The sequence below is a fragment of the Chaetura pelagica genome, unplaced genomic scaffold (assembly GCF_000747805.2).
Source record: "Chaetura pelagica isolate M959 unplaced genomic scaffold, ChaPel_1.0 scaffold235, whole genome shotgun sequence".
NCBI lineage: Eukaryota > Metazoa > Chordata > Aves > Apodiformes > Apodidae > Chaetura > Chaetura pelagica.
The window spans coordinates 233,910-254,024 of record NW_009953215.1 but is presented as its reverse complement, the minus strand read 5'-3'; the positions used below and the strand labels follow the sequence as shown (position 1 = coordinate 254,024).

At 36.4% G+C, this 20,115-nt stretch overlaps 1 protein-coding gene across 1 annotated transcript in view; it reads left to right on the top strand.

Moving 5' to 3' along the window:
* FMN2 (formin 2) overlaps positions 1-19,893 on the top strand; it is a 149,194-nt gene extending 129,301 nt beyond the window's left edge. The window contains exons 17-19 of the mRNA XM_009997594.1: positions 4,290-4,439; positions 18,452-18,533; positions 19,867-19,893. Coding sequence (XP_009995896.1) covers positions 4,290-4,439; positions 18,452-18,533; positions 19,867-19,893 — 259 coding nt within the window. The remainder of the gene's footprint in view (positions 1-4,289; positions 4,440-18,451; positions 18,534-19,866) is intronic.
* Positions 19,894-20,115: the final 222 nt, after the last annotated feature.

The window sequence follows — 20,115 nt, the reverse complement described above, 5'->3', positions numbered from 1 at the left end:
GCATGCAAGTGTACAAATATATATTTTACATATTTATAAACTAGCCAACGTATTGCACACAGCAGACTTGAATCTGGATCATTGTCTGCAACTGCTTGGTAACTGGCTTCAGAATGGAATGGAAAAAAAAAATGATCCATAGCTGCTCTAAAATATTCCTTATGGGTGAGATCTATTAGCTAGAAATGTTGTCAGTGAGCCATTTGCAATGTGAATGACTTCTTTTCTTTCTCATATGATTAAATTTGGTTTGGCTGTTAGTGCATCCATTCCTTCTTTCCCTCCAAATAGAAAAATAATTTCAATAGTCTCATAGTTGTGATTCATTCATCAAATCTTCACATTTGAGAAAGTAGTGAGTTCAGTCATCTCAGTTTGCAGTGATTTTTCTGAATTACATAAACAATTGAGCCAAGGAAATTAGATGATGAGAATAGGAGAATAGGAACTAACTAACTTTCTTGATTTTCCTTTCCTTACTTACTTGTCAGGGATGAACAACTCTTCCATTGTTTTGAGATTTATTGTTATTTAATTCTCCTTCAGGGCCGGCATAAAGAAATGTGTTTAAAGAATTCTGGCTTTTGCTGTGTCAGGATATGAGAGTTGTGTGAACATCACAGCCTTATTTTTAATCATGTTTGAAAAGTCAGGCTGTTTGAAGCAAAGCCAGTGACCTCCTTTATCTCTTTTAATCCCTGAGAATAACTTGCATGCCCTTCCTTCCCTGTTCCATGACTGCTATCTCTTCTCTAATGCACATTCTTTTCTTTTAAGACACTCGCTAAGAGTACAAAACAACTAAGAACCTTTTCAGTTGAGAAATGGACACTAAACAAGCTTTGCAATACCTGTTTAGTGATAAACGTGTCATATTGCAGATAGGTGACATGAAATCCAGAGAAGTTAGATGATTTTTCCCAAGGTTATACAATGCAGAAATTAATTTGAATTTAGGAACAAAAGCCTTCTGAAATCTAGCCCCTTATTTGCTTAAAAATGTTTGTGTGCCTGCACATACAGTCAGGAACCACATCAATGCTATTTGCAGATGTTTTGTTTCAAAACCTATTGGGGGATCCAAAGGAAAATTTTAATGCGCTACCCCACTGGAAGGCACCAGAGAAAAGGTATTTGCTGCCTAGCTGCAATCTGAAAGGCTGATAGTCTGGTCTTGGAGTTATGACAATGTCATCCAAATTTATTTTTGTATTTAAAATGTGCATCCCCTCCTTGAATCAGCTTTGAGATATGTCTAGTTTGACATATGTAAACATTTCCAAATGAGATATTTAAAGAGCATAGTAAAATACAGGATTTATTGCTGTGCATGTTGTATTATTTGGTGCATTTGGATTCACTTTATTTGCTTTTTCTTTCATGTGTGAATTATGCCACTTTGTCTTATACCACAAAAATGACAGCATTGAATGTATAGCAAACAGGTTTCCATATGTCTTCTAAATATGCTCTAAGAGACTTAACTGCTATGTAAGGATAGACCTCTCTGTTTGAAAAAAATATAGCAGTCTGGACTGTTTGATCTGCATATATAAAAATATTTGATTCATGGAGATTTGTGCCTTGAAGTCTTACTCTGTTGCTGTGATATCTTGTGCATTGTTACCAGGTGTTAGAAAGGTGTGACATATCAACAGTGACGACCTTCTATGCTGCTGCTGTTTCACATTTTGCAAACAGCTTATTTCCCTTACTTTCTAAGGTAACTGCCAGGGAGCCAAGTAAATTGGGTTGAGAATTTATCTTCTTGCTATAAACCTAGAAATTAAGTTTGAGCTATCAGACATATCTGTATTCATATATAAGGTTGTCCTGGTTATATACAAGAAAGAGGTTTTCAGTCACCAGAGAAAATAAAACATTGGCTATCTCCTTCTGCTCCCAGAGGATAGTTGGAGTAGTTGAAGAGTATTGGAAGACTTTGCATCTCTAATAAATGTTAGCGCTCTTTATCTTTGGGTTTTTGTTCATTTGTTTCTTTTTAGCAATCTCTGGTACAGTGTGAATTTCATTTTGTCTTGCTTCCTGTGTCTTGAGATGTTTTCCTGTGGCAAAATTCTAGCTCATTACCTCAAATTTAAAAGCATTGCTTAGGATGGCTATTCACTGTCAAATTCTTGTCACATTATTGTCATTTGCAGAATGGTTTGAAGACACGTTTCTCAGAAAAAGGCTCCTTACTTGAACTTCTGATCTTTCTGTGTTCTGTAAATCATTAATGGCATTCATTCAAAGAGCTTCCTTAAAAATACGCCATTGACTCAACTCATGCCTCCAGATTTCTCTCTTGTCCAGTATTGCTTGTGTTCCTTCAAAAATGTTGCCACTTCATTCTGAAAAAGTCAAATAATCCTTTTATACGACTGCCTCACTAGCCAGCTCCACAGCTGTAAGTCTGGAGGAGGAGGCTGGAAGGAAAGCTGAAAAATCTCCCTGATATGTTTGCAGTCTTGCAAAAAGTTTAATATATGAAAACAGGCATAGGTATAAAATATAGTGCAGCTGACTGATGAAGGTCAGGGATATTATTTTTGAGTGATTCTGTGGGACCACAGGCTACATGATATATATTTTCCCCTGTATAAAACTATGAGAAAAATGTAAATAGGTAAGTAAAATGGATTTTTATTTTTTTAATTAATTTTCTTAAAGTATCGTTCATCCATAAATGATTTGAAAAATAACCCAGCAAAGCCCAGCCACAAAAAAGACATTCTGCTTATTAACCAAGTGCTGACTTACAGAATGGTGTGCCATAGTAGGCTGAGAGAGCTGAAGAAGTGGTGCACTCTGGTAAGGTGGAATTTGAGTATCAATACATTGGGTTAAAAAGTGAGGATGTCTTTTATATTTTTTTTGTGCTGCATCTTCTTTACTCAACAGCTTCATTTTTGTGTCAGCAGATAGAAAATGGATTGCAAAATTAATAGGAAAAGTGTAGGCTTTTTTATTCAGAAATAGGATAACTTTATTTAGATTAGTATGTTCCATGTTGGGGAGAACAATTGGAGTATTGAGTTTTGGGAACAAGGACAAGGTGTTTCACAAAGGCTTGGTGAGACTCACCCCTCTGAATGGTTGAATCTTTGTATATCACTGTCACCATTCAATACTTCCAGTTATAACAACTATCAAAGCACTCTATTTTCACTTACAATAGTCCATGAATGAAGATACAACTTCTGTGACTAAAATGACATTTCCATCCATTTAACTGGAATTGCATTTTTCCCCATACTTGAAGGAATTAAAACTTTGCTCTGTGTTTAATAGAAAATTATCATGAGTCAACGAGCACTAAAAGATCAGGAAGCAAAGCATCTGCAGTTATATTTCAAGAGACAGCTTTCCATAGAATTTTTCATAAAATGACAGATTCTCTGGAGGCTTCTTTATTGAACTTCAGATTACAAAACATTCTTTAAAAGCTCCAGTCTGTATAGAACATTAAGTAAAAAAAATAAAATGGAATAATTGTTAAGCAACTGATTTTTGAAAGAATTCTACTATAGCTTCCCATAAAATTCCTACATGCTTAGAAATAAAATAGAAGCAATTTAAACTCAGAAATCTGTTTATTGTAGCCATAATAGCCACTAAGTTGGAAAATCTCTGGTGCATTTCATCAGCGGCTCTTACTTGAGGTGTAACTTTTGCATTTAATATGCTTCTTTACTTTTGCTGTGCTCAAAGGGTTTGTCAGATCATTCCGGTAGGGTACTGATGGGCACTTGTTTTCTGGGACAGTTGCTCTTTGCACAGATTTCTGTTGGGTCATTTCTTGTTTAGTACACAGCAGGTCTGAGTTGTATTTCTGCATAGGCTTCAACCAAAGCTATCTATCCCATTGTGTCATATAGTACAGATCTAACAGAACATGAAGAATTTTGTTTACAGTCCTTCATAGGCTTGGAGTCTGTGTTTTGAAAATAGCTTTAAACACAACAGAAATGCAGTATATGAGCAGGTGTGGATGTCTGGTTTTGCAGGGCTCTGAACAGTGTGTTTATTTTAGCTTTTAAAATGGTCTTTTGGTCAAAACCAAAACCCATGCCTAAGTGTCGAATCTCAACTCTGCTGGAGAGTTATCTTGTGTATCAATCTCTATATAAAGAAGTCAGAATGAAAATGTTTTTATGTTCTTTAAGTTTAGATTTGCTAATTAAATACCATGTTGGTGTTAAGGTTAAAAAAGAAAAACTAGACAAAACAAAAACAACTGCATTGGTGGGTACTGAAACATTTCCCACTTTTGCTTTCTTTGACAGCTTTTTGGAAACTGCAGCCTATTTCTGTATGAAACCAAAAATGGGAGAGAAAGAGGTGTCCCCACATTCTTTCTTCAGTATTTGGCATGAATTCAGTTCTGACTTCAAAGACTTCTGGAAGAAAGAAAACAAACTTATTCTTCAAGAAAGGTACATTTGTTTGTTTGTTCAAAGGCTTTTCTCAGAGAATGTTATTAGGAGCAATTGCACAGAAATCAGTCAGCCTCACTTCATTAGCACACAGCCTATTGAATGCCTTTTGGATTTCTCTGTCTTTTTTATTATTATTATTTAACAGATATTTTTTTTTCTAGTAGTTGTAGTTTGTGAATTAGACATTAACATAAATTTGTGCTAAAGATTTTCAGGCCCATTACCTGAATGACATTTTTGTTAAAGCATGTAATTACTGTGCTACTATGAATTCAAGCAGTGGGGTAATTATTTCAGGTCTGAAAGCTGATTGAAGATTTTCTGTTAGCGTATTTATTGAAAACAAGTCAAGGCATAAAGACATGCTATATTGTCAATATTTGTTAAGTGAAATAGGGAAAAAGGAAGGGAAGCAGGAAGACAGAAGGAGAAAGTCAATTGACACTGCACTAAGAAAAGATTTAGACTGAGCCACATTGTAAATAACAGCCTATGGACATGAGCATGTGTGATATATAAGATATAAAGAATTGAGAATGGTATTTAAAAAAAATTACGCATGGTGTCTGAAGAGCTATGCAGTTTGTTTTCATCTGCATGCAGATATTGCATTGTGGTCACCCTTTATTTATGAAAACAGTGCCAAGAAGAGATCCGTTTTTTAAAAAGTAATAAATGCTGTATAAGAATAAATTAAAGAAATACAAACAGGAAAACAGTAAACACTGTTATGTAATCCTACATCTTTTAGCAACTTGAGTGACCTTGATATACAGATAATGAAGCTGCTTCTGAGCCTCTACTTTAACAGGAAGCTTTATGTTCATTAAATGATTTATATTAGTCCACGTTTATATAACTCAACAAGAACAAACCTATTTCAAGAGTGCTCACCCTGTGTAACTGTCACAGACATCAGATTACTGGTTTAGAAAGTTGCTGAAAATTTTCCTTAGGCACATATGATTCATGTCATGTCTACCATGTATGTTTAGTGTAAGTGGATACATTTTAGAGCAGTCTCACAGTTAAGAAAACTAGATTCTGCTCACATTGCAAGAGTGGTGCAAATGTTAGCTCAATACAGCAGCTCTCTGGGGATTTATTTCGTTTTACCAACTGACTGAATTTTACGCAATTAAGTATATCTCTTTGGAACTGACTTGACAGTCAAATACTGGTTTTCACTTCCTATGGAGGGTTTTAGTTGCCAACTTAATATAGGTTAATTTAAACTTGCGTTTTTTAATAGAACAGGATTTAAGAAAAATGTCCTTTCCGAAATACTAGGCTATTTTTTCTAAAAATGAAAAAACAAAAACTCTCCAGAGGGGTCTCACTGCAAAATATTTTTCTTTGAAATGTGTTAACTAAATAAGCACAGAACCTTTTCCTCCTATTTTTCTCATACATCTAAAGCTTAAGAGAAGAATGGGATTGTGATACAATCATTTAACTCTCTTTCAGTTCAGTGTATGAGTATGCTAAGAGGATGCATTGAAGCAGCAGAGATAAAAAGTGGCTTCCAGCTGGTCCCTTCTAGGGCAGGTTTAGCCTGAAAGGCACTGAACATGTATAACCTAAAAAATAGCTCTAGTTGCTGGATGTGACATGGAAGAGAAAGGACAGTGAGGAAGGGCCTGCAGTGCAAAGAGAAACTTGGAGATACCTAGGAGGAACAGCAAGGGGATGGAAACCCAGGCTGGGAGCTGATGTGATGAAGGAGGCTTTCCCAAGGGGACAGACAGGGCTATGTAACTGGCATCCAGGAAGACACTGAAATCAAGACTAAAAATGATCCATCCTGAAAAACACAGGAATCTAATAAAAATCCACCCTCTTTCAGTTCAAAACCGAAAGCTCCCCCTTGTTCTGTGGCTACAAACCCTTTTTAAAAGTCCCTCCCCAGCTTTCCTGTCAGTCCCTTCATGTCCTGAAAGGCTGCTATGAGTTCTCCCTGGAGATTTCTCTTCTCTAGGCTGAACAACCCTAACTGTCTCAGCCTGTCTTCATCGTAAAAGTGCTCTACCCCTCTGATCACCTTCATGGCCCATTTCTTGACTCACTCCAACAGCTCCATATCCTCTTGTGTTGGTGGCCTCAGAATTGGTCAAAGTAACTTTCTGTAGATTTTAGTTGTTGAAGAAAAAAAAAGTGACAGATATGGTGAGACTTTTCTTTTTAAAGTGTTGCAGTATTCCACCTTTGAATTATTTACCAGGTTGCTGCATCATGAAGAATACTTTAATTATTATACTTATTTATAAAATATATAACATTGTTCCCTTTTTTAGTTTGATCATCTTTCTTTCTCCCCCCCTCATTGGTTTGAGGGGTTTTTTGCCTCTTCTCCCATCACTTTTAGTGTTCAGTTTAATAAAATTTTATGCTGTGGGCAATGTTTCTAGAATATTTACTATCCCAGTTTCCATATTAATAGAGACTGTTCCTTATTTAGTCTCTGCAAATATGAGTCACGCTGTTTTATGATAATTTACTGAAAGGCTTTTCATTTCCTAAGGTGGTACTACTTTTTGTTACCGATAGATTAAAAGTGATATTTTAAAGAAAGCAGTCAGCAAGTTCTTATTTTTAAACACTTTTCACTTGACATTTCAACTTGTATATTGGTTTGCGAAGCATCTATATGCAAAAGATAAACATCAGTGTCAGACTTCATATTTCCTTACAAGATGAGGGAAAAAAAATTATGAAAAATGGTGCAAGATGACTGCTTTCACTAAGTTCTCTCACTTGAAATAAAGCAGAACTGGAAAATACTAGCTGTAGAGAAAATTATGCATGATAAACTGTTAAATACAGTAACAATAAAAAGAAAAATGCACCTGAGATTTACAGGTAAAGCATAGGTCTACCAAAAGGTTTTCTGAACAGTACCATTTTTTGGGAGGCACACTGCAGTCATGGCTAACTGGAGCATTCCAATAGAAATAGTTATCTGAGTTATTTATAAAGTTCTCAAAACTATTTTATGAAGGCTCAAATTCCTGATGCTATGTCTATATGTTTAAAGATGCATTCTTTTAAGTGAAAATGTTCAAAGTAATACAACCTTTTCTGATTAAGAGTTAAAAAGCAAAACAAAAAAAAGCAAACAAAAACTTGCCAGAAAAGCCCAGAAGGCAACCCACTACCAAACTTAGAGGCATGTTTTGAATGTTTAAAGTTGTTAGCACTGTTCTTTCCTTGTGTATTTAATGTGCCACTGGTAGTTCATGCTTTGCTTTTGTAGTTTAAAATCTCTTGAAAGGTATTTGTTGTTTGGGAAAAAAAAAATACTATTTTTGACCTCACAGGATTCCTATTCAGCATCCTTATTATCTCTACATGTATTGAAGTTGCTGCATACCCTGAGATGCATGTTTCTTTCTGAATACATACTGTCTGGTAACACACAGCTGCAGTGACAGCTATGGAAAAATCTTACCAACTTGGAAAATCTCTTAGAGGATCACACTGCCAATCTTCAAGTGCTTTTTCTTCTTCTGTAGTGAAAGCAAGTGTCTCGTACAACCTGACTTATATTAACTCTTTCCACATTAATCTGTCTTTATTTCACACCACCCCAATTTCTTTGTTTCTGTGGTAGAGATATTCAATGCTAAGTGCACTACTCCAGTCTAGCACAGCTGTGAAAGCAAGAAGTATATTAATTTTTCTTGACATCTAGCAAAATTCTGTAGAACTGTTACCCAAACCCTATAATTTTCATAGGAACCAGGAAAAGATAGCCTGTCCTATGAATGCAAAAGATAGATGAGCTTATGGGGTGACACCTAATATAATAATGCAGAGGGCAATTTTAAATAGTTATGATCAATTTGAAGAAAGAGGAGAGGAGAGTTAAGCAACTCCTGGGTATGGCAATCAAATATGGAATTTGTGAATCCTCAGTAATTAAAAACAGAATTGTTTATCAGATAGTCTCATATTTGTGTGGACAAGAGTGGTCCATCTTCATTCAGCACTACAAAGTTGCCTTTTTTTGCAGCTGTGAAATACAGCCTGGCTCGTTTCTGTAACAAAAAGCAGTCAGTCCTTTAAGAACCCTTATGTTTGAAACAAAAGTTCCATTGCTGTCAAAGGTTAATGTTGATATCATTAGGTCTGAGATGCAAGTTCAGCTCTTACTAGAAACAGGTTCATGATAAGGCAGAAAAATGCTTGCAGGGCCACAGTTCCACCTTCCAATTTCTGTGGACACAAGTAAGGTACTGAGACTTGTTTTTCCACTCCAGTTCTGGATGTGTTTCAGTTTTTTTCAGATTGCTATTCTAGAGGGCCTGTGCAACCTTGCAAAGATTTACTTGTACAGGAGAAAGAAAGTTGTATTTCTAGACAAGAGACTGCAAAATGGGGTGGCGGGAGGGGAGAGAGAGAGAAAGGGACAGATACATGTGCCCTGTAAGCATGTACACAACATATATTTTGCTCATAAGTTCAGTCTGGCCCTTGCCTTTAAGAAAAGACGTATCACTGAACAATAACTGGATGTGTCAGGGATGCCAGCAGAGGAGAGTTCATAAGCAAGATCAACATGATGGTAAAATTCTGTAAGTCCCTGATATCTTGCATCACACTAAGCTTGATAATTTATTTTTGCTGACTTTATTCAACCCTTTAACTCCCACGATAAATCTTTGACATATTAAAAATAATCTATAACCTCAAAAAAAGTACACTCATCTCTCAAATGTAAAAGTTGCCCATTCCCGTAAGAATAGCAGTTAAGCTGGCACCTGGTGTGTCACACTCTGTATATCTAGATGAAAGGGAGATTCCTGGCCAGCATGTCTCCACAGCTCATTGATCTCCCTCTACAGAAAGACTGGTATGTCTCCCTACAGACTCCTCAGCAGGATGATTTAAGACTTGCTGTTGAGCAATTTAAAGTCTGGCATTGGATATCTGTACATTGCACAGTGAGAAGCGTATTGGTAAGCTGCCACTTCTACTTGCAGAGGAGAGCATTAAATCCCATAGCACGAGCAATGTCCTCTCAGAGCAATTTAAGGGATATTTTGTTAACACTTATAATAGGAACCAGTATGTCAGACTTGAGAGTGAGAAATCAGGGGACATGGAAATGAGCACTTGCAAAGAAACGTGGAGATGGAAGGAAAGAAGAAAAATGTATATGGAGTGGCAACATGAGAGGGAAATGATGAAAATGTGAAGTATGTTTAGTGGGGTCACGTTTTGCTTGGCATGCCGTTGTAATGCCAACTCAAAGCTCCAAGGTTTATACTGAGTAGTTATGGGTAGATATATTTTCTGAGTAGGGAACTTTAATCTCAAGGTCATTATTGCTCTCCAATCAACTGACTTGCATGCTGGTAGGCTTGGTTTTACAACTCGTAGTTACAATGACATTTCAAAACAGGATGCAGATTACGTGACTTTGAATTGAATAATTAAAAAGATCCTCAGCTTTTGAGAGTATTTCAAAATTTTAACTTGAAAAAAACAGCTTTCTGATCAGAAAACACTGTTATAGGCACTGGAAAAACTACTTAAAAGAAACCCAGAGACACACCAAAGATTCAGAAGCTAGGAACAGTCCTTTGAGGCAGTGCCTCACAAAGAGATGATTTGCTGTCCAGCTGAGAGGTTGCTCAACATTTCAATACTTTTTTTTTTTTCTTCCCTATGCACTTTCACCTTTTAATCTGTTTTTGTTTGGTTGGTTTTTTCCAATGAAAACATAATAATTTTTTGGTTAGGAGAGCAGTAACTTTCATTTTTAAAATACTTTTAAGTACCTGAAATTAACATTCTTAAGTAGTGCTGTGTTTTGTAAGGCAGGAAGAAATATTTCCATTTTCAACTGTAAGCCAACTGGTGCATACAAATAGTAAACTTGAACAAAGTGAAGGATCTAGTAAAACTCATTCCAAATCTGTGATCTTCCCTAAATTTCGCGATTTGCATGAGGCCAGATTCCAGAATGCATAAACAGCTTTTCAGCAGTCTCTTCTTTATTCACCTGATGATGGTTTTGTATCATACTGGCATGTTATGTTGCATCCTGGTATGTGTGCTATGCATAAAAGGAGATAGTTACCAATCATCATTATCTCATAATGAAGTTGGGTTTGATGGCTGTAATGTCAGACTGGGTGTGACAGTTTAGGGTATAGTGAGATGTGACATAGTGATCTTTTCAGGTTTTTTAAACCTTTGCTGTCACTTCTTGACAAAAGAAAGACATTTGGCTATGATAAAATCAGCCCAACATACTCCATAGATATTTACATACTGGTGAAAAAAATTACACTACTAAAAATTTTAAACCATTTTCTACAAGAGGTGCTATATTTTCTATACTTGTGAAATGCTTTAATTCCCAGGCAAAGTTATTACATTGGCATTTGAGGTGCAATAAAATGTTTTACAAAAGAGCAGCATTTCTCATTAAAATACTAGTCCCAAAAATTTTGAGATGCTCACACTTAAAATCTACTCCTACCCAGACTGATCCTGAACTACTGAAGGTGTTAGATTCCTTGGTTACTGAGAGTTTGCCAAACCAGTGCATGGAGTTGGCATAATAATGATAGCAACCATTAAGTGTAAGTGCATGACTGTGTGCATGTCTTATGGCATAAGTACAGGGAATTGTCTAATATCAGGGTTGGCGTTTTTTTCACATTTTTGGGGAGAGCCTTGATGTGTCTGCAGTCATTTTGAGTCACTACATAATTATGAATGAACACCTTTTATTATTTTTATTTCCACCCGATGCAGCAAAGTTGGAGACGTCTTATTTTTCCATCTCTTGCACTGGAGATCTCTAATTCTGTGCCTCTCCAGCTGACTTCTACTTTTTTCTTTTCTTTCCAGTGATCTCTTCTATTCACTCAATTACCATATTTGCATGTACTGCCAATCTTACAGTTATCAATTATCCAATGTAGTTGCCCAAAACACTGGCCACTTTAACAGGAAAATATTAATTTGATGGCAGAAATCAAGAACTGTATTCAAGTGGGTATATGCATGTTTGCATTTTATTATTATCATAGCTATCCTTAACAGTTTAATTTTTTCCATCATTACCTTTTCAAAGGGAAGTTTTCTTTAATGCTTGATTTATCATCTTTAAAATGTGTCTCAAGACAGTATCTTTTTGGATATTTGCGCACATCTCTGTATTTCTGCATAGATAAGAGCAGAATCTTTAGATCACCAGGAATGTGATTGCCAAACAGAACTGAGTGAAACAGAATACTTCTAAATTTGAATTATTTCAGAATATTTTGGAGTGTGTTGTGAATTACAGTAAGACTCTGCAAATTGGAAGGTCTCATTTTCATTTCAGTTGGCCTCAATTTCATTTTGCCTTGAAGCCTTATTTTAGGCCCAATTGACATGATGCATGCTGAAGAAAATCTGAAATGTAGTCTCTGAAATCTACTCTACACAGTTGACAGAGGAGAAACCTTGTTCAGGGTCCTGATACAAGTTAGTTTCTATGTTAAGTGGCCAGATTAAAACGTTTTCATCTATTTGTCCTTGGCCCTCTGAGCCAAAGTATGATTAATCACTGTGTCTTTCAGGCAGCTATTGTCTGCCTTGTGGTCCTTGAAGTAACCATGCAAGGAGCTGGCAGGGATGTCAAGATAGTCTAATTCATAATCTTTTTGTTGTTAGGTGGAGGTTAGGTTTCATCAGTCAGTTTGATGGGACCAGGTACATTAAATGTGCTTCTTATCTGTATAAAGTCTTTGCAGTCAGTTGCTGAATCATATCTATGTCATCACTTCAACTCTGTTGGCATGAAAGTAAAATGTCTACATTTTTCTCCTCTGCTTTTATGTTGGGAATTCTAATTTTCCTGGTTTTCATACTAAAGAGAAACACCTTAGCAAAAAATCATTCCAATATTTTATTAAATGGGTGAAAGAATAAAACATAGGCAAATTGCTTAGGAAGAGTTTTCAAAGAAAGAATTTTAAGGCTTTCTGCTCTTGAAGTCTTAAAGATGTCTGGCTGCTGCTATTTTTGCTGAGGATTTAAAATTTGTTTTTATTTGTAAAAGTTTTATTATGACTATAAACAAGTTATCTCCAACCCAGACAAACCAACATAAAATATTTTAGCAACACCCTTTTTATTTAACTGATAATAAGCACTTAGTAGTATAAAGAATATTGCTTCATCTTTGGTTTATGTTAAAAAATACAGAATATCTGCAGAAAAACGCCTTTTTCGTTCCATGAACTATAATGTCAAACTGCAAAAGTCATACTTGTCTGAGTTTATCATGGAAGTTGTTGTGAGCAGCTCTACTATCTAAGGCATATAACCTTCCAGCCTTCTCACTGTGCTTACATTTGTCATGTCACTGCTTGCTAGTGAAGTGTAAGGCTACCAAGCCTAGATGGAGCCAGTAGGAAATGAATCTGTCTGCCACAGATGCTTCAGACAAAATTATAGATGTTTAGTGGCAGGAAAGTGGCTCCCCCCACTCAATGGACTGAATGATGACAGAAAGTTTCTAAGCCTTGATAAGGTTGTGGCCAGGCTGGCTTTTGGTCTGGAAGGTAGATAAAGATATTCTGTCTTTTCGTTTTGTAAGGATGTGTGCTTTCTTTTCCCATGTGTATGCCAGAGTGTAACTTGCTTATTCATCTTACAGTCTGTCTTTAAAATTAATCATAGTTTGTATATGTTTGTCTCACAATAAATATGAAGTAGAAGGCAGTGAAAGTGCTGGAGAAGAGATTTTTATAATGCTGGAAATAAGAAACTACTTCCCTTGTTATGGTTGACAATTATTTGACTCTCTGAATCTTATTATGCAGTAGATTTTGAGACCTTAATTCTTGGGCTCTGTGACTGTCTGTTCATTCACTTGTAGATTATTTTTTTAAACTGATATGTGGATTAACCACTGTTGTATGTTCCCCACATGTTTTCTTATTGTTGGAGCTGTTTGGAATACATCCTTTCTGCTGTAATGCAACGCTTTAGCGAAATTTAATATTTAAGGAGATATATTTGTCCAGATTTGAATTAAGAACACTCCTACTAAGTATTTCTAGAATCTGCCCTAATGTTGGGTCTGTTGCTGGCAATACCTCTGCTCTTCAGGTTACTACAGAGAGAATGAAGAACTCTGTGGTTGTCAAGGCTGAGCAGACTAGGTTTTGTAGGATTATGTTCTCATTAAAACAAAACAAAGAAATTTGTAAAAAGAGGAGGCAAAAATTGCTAAAGGCAATGCAGCTGATGTTCATCATCAAATCATAGACTGGTTAAGGTTGGAAGGGACTTTAAAGATCATCAGGTTCCAATCTCCTTGCTAGGAGTAGGGACACCTCACATGAGACCAGGCTTCATGAGGCCTCATCCAACATGGCCTTAAACACCTTCAGGGAGGGGGCATCAACAACCTCTGTGTGCAGTCTATTCCAGCGCCTTACTACCCTCATAATGAGTAATGTTTTTGTAATCTCTAAACTAAATGTACACTTTTTCAGTTTAAAACCATTACTATTCCAGGTGTGGTCTCATACCTATCAAACTAATACGTCCCCTTTTAAGGCAGAATTGACATGAGATGGGACAGGGGTTGATAGCAAATGAACAGAAGTCTGTTTACTGAATGACAGTGAGTTTGAGAAGCTGCTGAAAAGTACAAAGTGAGGCAATTTGAGTATCAGTCTAGCAAAGCAGTTTAGCACACTGTAAGTTTGCAAAGAATTCCCATCGCACTTACCAAGTTAACTGTACCACCACCCTTCTTCAAAAGTGCATCTTGTCTGTTGTCACCTCTGTCTTACTCACCCAGTCTCAGATCATGTCTTGAGCATCTGGCCTGTTTCTGAGTATTTGGTTGCACTTGAGGGCAATGGCTCTATAAAAGGACCAAACAGCCTCTCTAACAGAAAGTACTATTAGAAACATAGAGCTAAATAGCTTAAGTAAAAACACATCTTCAGAACAATAAATCAATCTATACAAATGCCTGCCTTTGCCTAAGGGTCATAAATTCTCAGAAACCAGAGAACACCCACCTTCCTCAGACTTTTTCCAGAGCCTCTCCCGGTGGCAGCCGATCTTCCACAGGGCCTGATGATTGAATCCCCACTTCTTTCCCAGGAATATATTTTTAACTGTTTCATGCTCTTTGAGTTCTCTACACTGGTAGAGCAGCAGTGTCACTCTGGTCTGGAGTCTGCAGTTGCTTCCCCCTTTGTGACTGTTGGGAGGCTCACAGATTCATAGCTCTTGTGTTGTTTTCTCTAGATATCCTCTTTCCTCCTCTGAGTATTGAGTAAGATCCATGAATTTCTTCATGAAGCTCTAACAGTTCGCCATAGTTGAATAGTTAACCCAATATTCATGTTAGAACCACTAGTGTTCCTACAGTTTTTGCACATTTTGGTCTTTGGTTTATTATCTTGCACCTCCACGCTGATCAGGGTCTCATTGAAGTCAGTGGAAAGTAGTGCAGGAAAAACCTGAACAAGAGGAAGTTACACAAGAATTTGAGAAACAATTTGAACATTGAGAAATGTTACTTGAACCGGGCATGAGCTGACAGAAGCAAAGTGGTTTTGCCTAAGTCTTGTTAGTTGTGTAGGTGGGAACAAGAAAAATCATTCAGGGCCAGTGGAGAGAACCTAAGCAGCTGACAAAAAAATTGTTAGTGACAGTTAAAAGTTATTTTCCAACTGAATTAAGACAATTGCCCTCATACCACATGTGCTGGTTTATGATTTAGCACTGTGGAAAGCTAATAATGACCTTTGTCTATATTTGACCAGTCTGCCGACTTTCCTTGTGTAGGTACAGCTGTAGATTTATACAGTTCTTCATTCTTCGAGTTTTACATGGTCATAAACTAAGCCTCCTAACAATGAGCCTTTCATGGGCTATCTCTACATTTATAAGGACACTTGTTGCTGAAGAAGTGTACGTATCGGTCATATTGGCTTCAGTGAGGCCCAATCCAACCATCTGAATCTTCTTGCACAAAGCGTGGGATGGGGGCCAAGAGACAGTGAGCTGTCCCAAACCCACACAGTGAGTCAGTGATATGGTTGGAACTGGAACTGAGCGGCTACTAGCTCTCAGCTTTGTCTTAAGTGCATTAGGGAGTAAAGCTTGTCATCTTCTGCATTCCCCTTGGTATGAATAAATAAGACTCAAACTCCAAGGAATTTCACAACATCTCCCAAAAACATGAGGACCAAAACCGTACTAATGAGAACAGAACCTCTTACATAATCCTACAAGAATGGGTAGCACAAACTGAAGGTTGTCATTTATCAGTCTGGAGGTTGTGGATCATTTTTTCAAGTGCAGTCTAAAGGACACAGAAGTCCTGACTTCCTCCCTAGAAAACTGGTGGTGGTGGTTTTGCTTTTTCAAGCAAAGCCAGCCTTCCTTCAAATAGCTAATAGAAGCAGAACACATAGAGACGTTATGCTTACAGTGACACTTAATGCAACCTGCTTTTTAGGAAATAACCCCTGTCTCTGTGTTATCAGTGGGTTCCGTTCTGTACAAGGATTTTTGTTTTGAATTAACATGAAGCCCACAGAGAGCTGTGCTGTTGTTTGACCTGGTATGTAAGGCAAGCAGCGGGCAATCTGTTCTCGAGAGGTTATATTTAGATGGGACAAAAACTGGGACGAAAGATTCCCTGACATTTTCTGAGAATAACATCTGGATCTGTGTGAACTGGTTTGGTAAATATTTTTGTATGTTACATATGCTGTCATTTGCATGATGAGTAGTCTGAATACCTGCATATATTACATCGCTTCTATAAAACAGTCATTTTGATAACCTCAATAGTACTTGTACAGTCCTTGGGATTAGTATTGATACTAATTTACTCCAGAGTAGCATTTCATTTTCTTATTTAAATGATGTCTACCAGTGAAGGGAGTCAGCTATAGTTGTATTTGAAAAAGAGGAAATTATGTTATAGATGTGCTACTTTATATCTGACTTTGCAAGAGTGGCTTTTGATGGGTTGGAATGTGTCTGATTGTTTGGAAAAGGTCAATGTCACAGATACTTTTACTCCTTCAGATGTATGTAGACAAATCAGAAGAAAAATTGGCATTTTGGAAAAAAAGAAAATATCTGAATTTTACTGCTTTCTCTGTCACTCCCATAATCTTTTATTTGAAGCTATCACCACATTGTGGCTGCTGCTTTTACTGAATCTATTTAAATATGTTTTAAAGGTGAATTACTTGGCTGTTTTACATTTTTGTTCTATGTTATGATGTAGCAATCTGACTTGCAGTCAGGTAGAAAGTGTTGCAGCTTGAAAATAATAGGTTTCAAAGCCTTTTTTTCCCCCACCTGTGCACATAAAGATCTTCCTACATTAATAAAATGTAAGGCCATCAAATGAAGAGGGCAGCTTGTTGGGAGTGCTAGAAAAGAACTGGCATTTAAATTAATTTTTGAAAGTATAAATTTGAAACTTTTGAAAAGAACAAGGTGTGTCTGGTGAAGCTGGGTAAAAAAGAGATTAATGTGAAGGCATTTTTAATGTGCTTAGCAGACTCAGCTGGAGTCTTATTTTCAAGATCTGGCCCTTACCACATACACAAAACCAAATTTAAAATAAAAGTAACACAAAGTCTGATTCTCACATTGTCCTGTGTAGCCTCAGTGAAATAGCAGACATGCAAGTAGTCTGGAGATGAACCGCAAGGAACCAGCCAAGGATCTATCATTTCTTCAATATCATTTTACTGTTCTTTCTTTTTTTCGCTGTTGGATAATGATGAAAAGGCAGACTAAGCACCATCTAAAGTCCATATTGTTGGCAAGAGCAAGACAATATAGGATTTACCTTTTTATTTTCTACTTTCTTATTTATAAATATATTCTCATCTTATAAAAAAATTACAAATCTCACACTATTTAGTGCCATCATACAGAAAGGATTTAAGTAAGTCTTTGAAGCTCAGAGAATTCATGACTTGAATCTGTGTTATCAGTGTTTCAATAACCATGTGTGTTTTTAAGGTTGATCTACAAAATGAGTAAAAATGGTAAAGAAAAGTTTTACAGTGTGCCATTGAACACACCAGACTGATTCTGGCAGGCTCCCAGTTGGAGTATAGCCCTCTGCCTTTCATGGTTTGTCCTCTATCTGCATGACAAAAAAAGACATTTATCCCATTAAAAAAAAATGTGGTATTTGATGCATTTCAGAAGCCCTAATTTGGAACCATTTCCTAGGTCAGTAAGTGCTAAGAAGTGAACCCTCACTTCTGGAACCTGCTCTTCTCTTTACATCTAAGCAGCCCAAGTGCTTTCACCTCCAGTGGTCAAATAAGCCTTGCTGCTAACCCTCCATTTTGGAAAGAGAGAGATGTGCATAGCAACATGTACAACCTTGTTTGTAAGCATCATGTCCTTTAATAATGATTCTGCAATTTTCCATTTTTATTTAAAGTTAGAGAACAAAGACTAGAAATTTCAGTTAAGCTATTTTGCCATTTTAAATACAAACAAATTGGGTGAAAGGGAAGATAGTTTGGTGAGAGCTTTTGCTTGAAATGTAGTTGAAGTACTGAAGTTGGGAATCAATGAAGAATGATTTTTGGATTGTCATAAAAAGAAGCTTTCTTAGCAGCATATGGTATGAATGCTCTAAAAGGTAATGTTTACATCATCAGGTGTATTCTAAATCTGGAGGTATTTGAATATTCAAATACTGATTAATTAAATACGGTGTAATTGAATATTCAATTACTGATTGTTTTTGTAACTAGTAGAATTGACTATGCGATTTATTATGCCTGTCTTTGTAAGGTCCAGAGCCTGGTGGTATGGCAACAACAGCCACGGAGTGCAAGTGCTATTTTGTGGACTGTGCTAATGAAAATGTGGACAGTAAAGTTATCTCCTTGTGTCCTCATGCCTATATTTGCAAGTTAAATGCTGCATTATCTTTGGAAACGGTTTTGTCTAGAGGAATATTTAGAAAATCTGTATCTTTTCAGAGTTAAAGAAGCAGAGGAAGTCTGCAGGCAGAAAAAAGGGAAATCGCTATACAATATAAGACCAAAACATGACTCTGGAATTGTAAGTAAAAATTGTAGCTGTACTTTCATTCCCAACCCTCATTCTACTTTTTTCTCCTTGCATTGTATTTTTTTCTTGATGTACTTTCTTGTTCTATTTTTTTTAACGTTTAGCACTTTCAGAAAAGATGTTAGATTAACAAGCTTCAGTGCTTGCCTTTCCACAAAAAAGATGTAGCACAAGCAAGAACAGTGTATTATTGCCTCTCTCTGCATCCTGGTCTTGGTGTGGGATGAACCCAGAAGATAGGCATTTCCAGTCTTCAAGCATTTTCAGGCTGTATTTCCTGTATTTTCTACAGTTATAAAATGTAAGGAAGAATTGTGATAGGTACACATTCTTCAAGTTGGATCCATGTATCCAAAACTAGTGGTTTCTGTTCCACTGATCTGGATTTTTTTTTAGAATAGAAACCTTAGAAAAAAATAACACTGTGCTCTGAACATTCTTCTAAAAACAGATAAATGACGAGAGTAGAGGAGTAATTCCAGTCATTCGATGAAACTTTTCTGGTATGATTGCCTAAGCATTGCTAGGTTCATGACCGTTTTTACAGAAAATATTAATCCAGCACCTTACATTGAAATTATATCTGTAGGAAGGAGCCATCAATTATATTTGAAAATATTATGTCAGAGATTTTTTCCTATGTCTGTGTCCCTGTCTATCTCCAGGAAGGATTTAATTCTTTTGTGCTTTGAAGTCATGGCTATGTTACTGTAACATATTCTTGAAATGAAGCAGGTAGTAATTTATTCTAATTGACACAGGGAGAAATAATATTGCATTTATTGGTTCTTACTCTGAATATTTAGGGACAGTTGGCTGTGGTTAGTGCCACAAGAAATGTCAATGGAGTAACAGCTTCATTAGAAGGGATAAAATGCATTTTATTTTATGAACTTTATTTGAAACAAGATCAAGATAATGTTTAAAAAAAACCAACAAAACAGATCTAACATTGAGTTGGATTTCTCCATCTCACCCATATCTTGCCTTATGTAAAGACACTGAGAAATATTTTTTTTTAAGAAATAACTATGGGATTAATTATTCCTATATCATTATAATAATTATTTGCACTGAAGCTAGGACTTTCAGTTTACTGAAATTTTGATAGAGTGAAAATGAAAGTAAACAGAAATATTGCACAAGCATGGTATAGCTGCAGTCTTCTTCAGTTCTACCTTCAAATGAAGTTTATTTTTGAAGCCAGTTCTACAGTAAGTATAACTGAACATGGTTTAATGCATTTCTGTGCTTCTCATATTTGCGTAAGGTGGTTTTATGAACACTCAATTTTCTGCTTTTAAAAATTTATTTTATTTTTCAGAAAGCAAAGATAAGCATGAAAATCTAAGAGAAGAAAAGCAGAAGCCATTGTTACCTGGTTACCAAAACTTGACATGCCTGTGGGTGAGAAGTGAGGGGGGGAGGAAACTACATCATCCTGATCATTTGCTTTCTTGACCTTTTTGCATTTGCTTTTTGTTCTCTAGAGTTCTCCACCAATTGATTGTACATTCATTCACAAATGTAATCACTTTAATGGAGTACCCAGCAATAGACTAGGTATGAACTT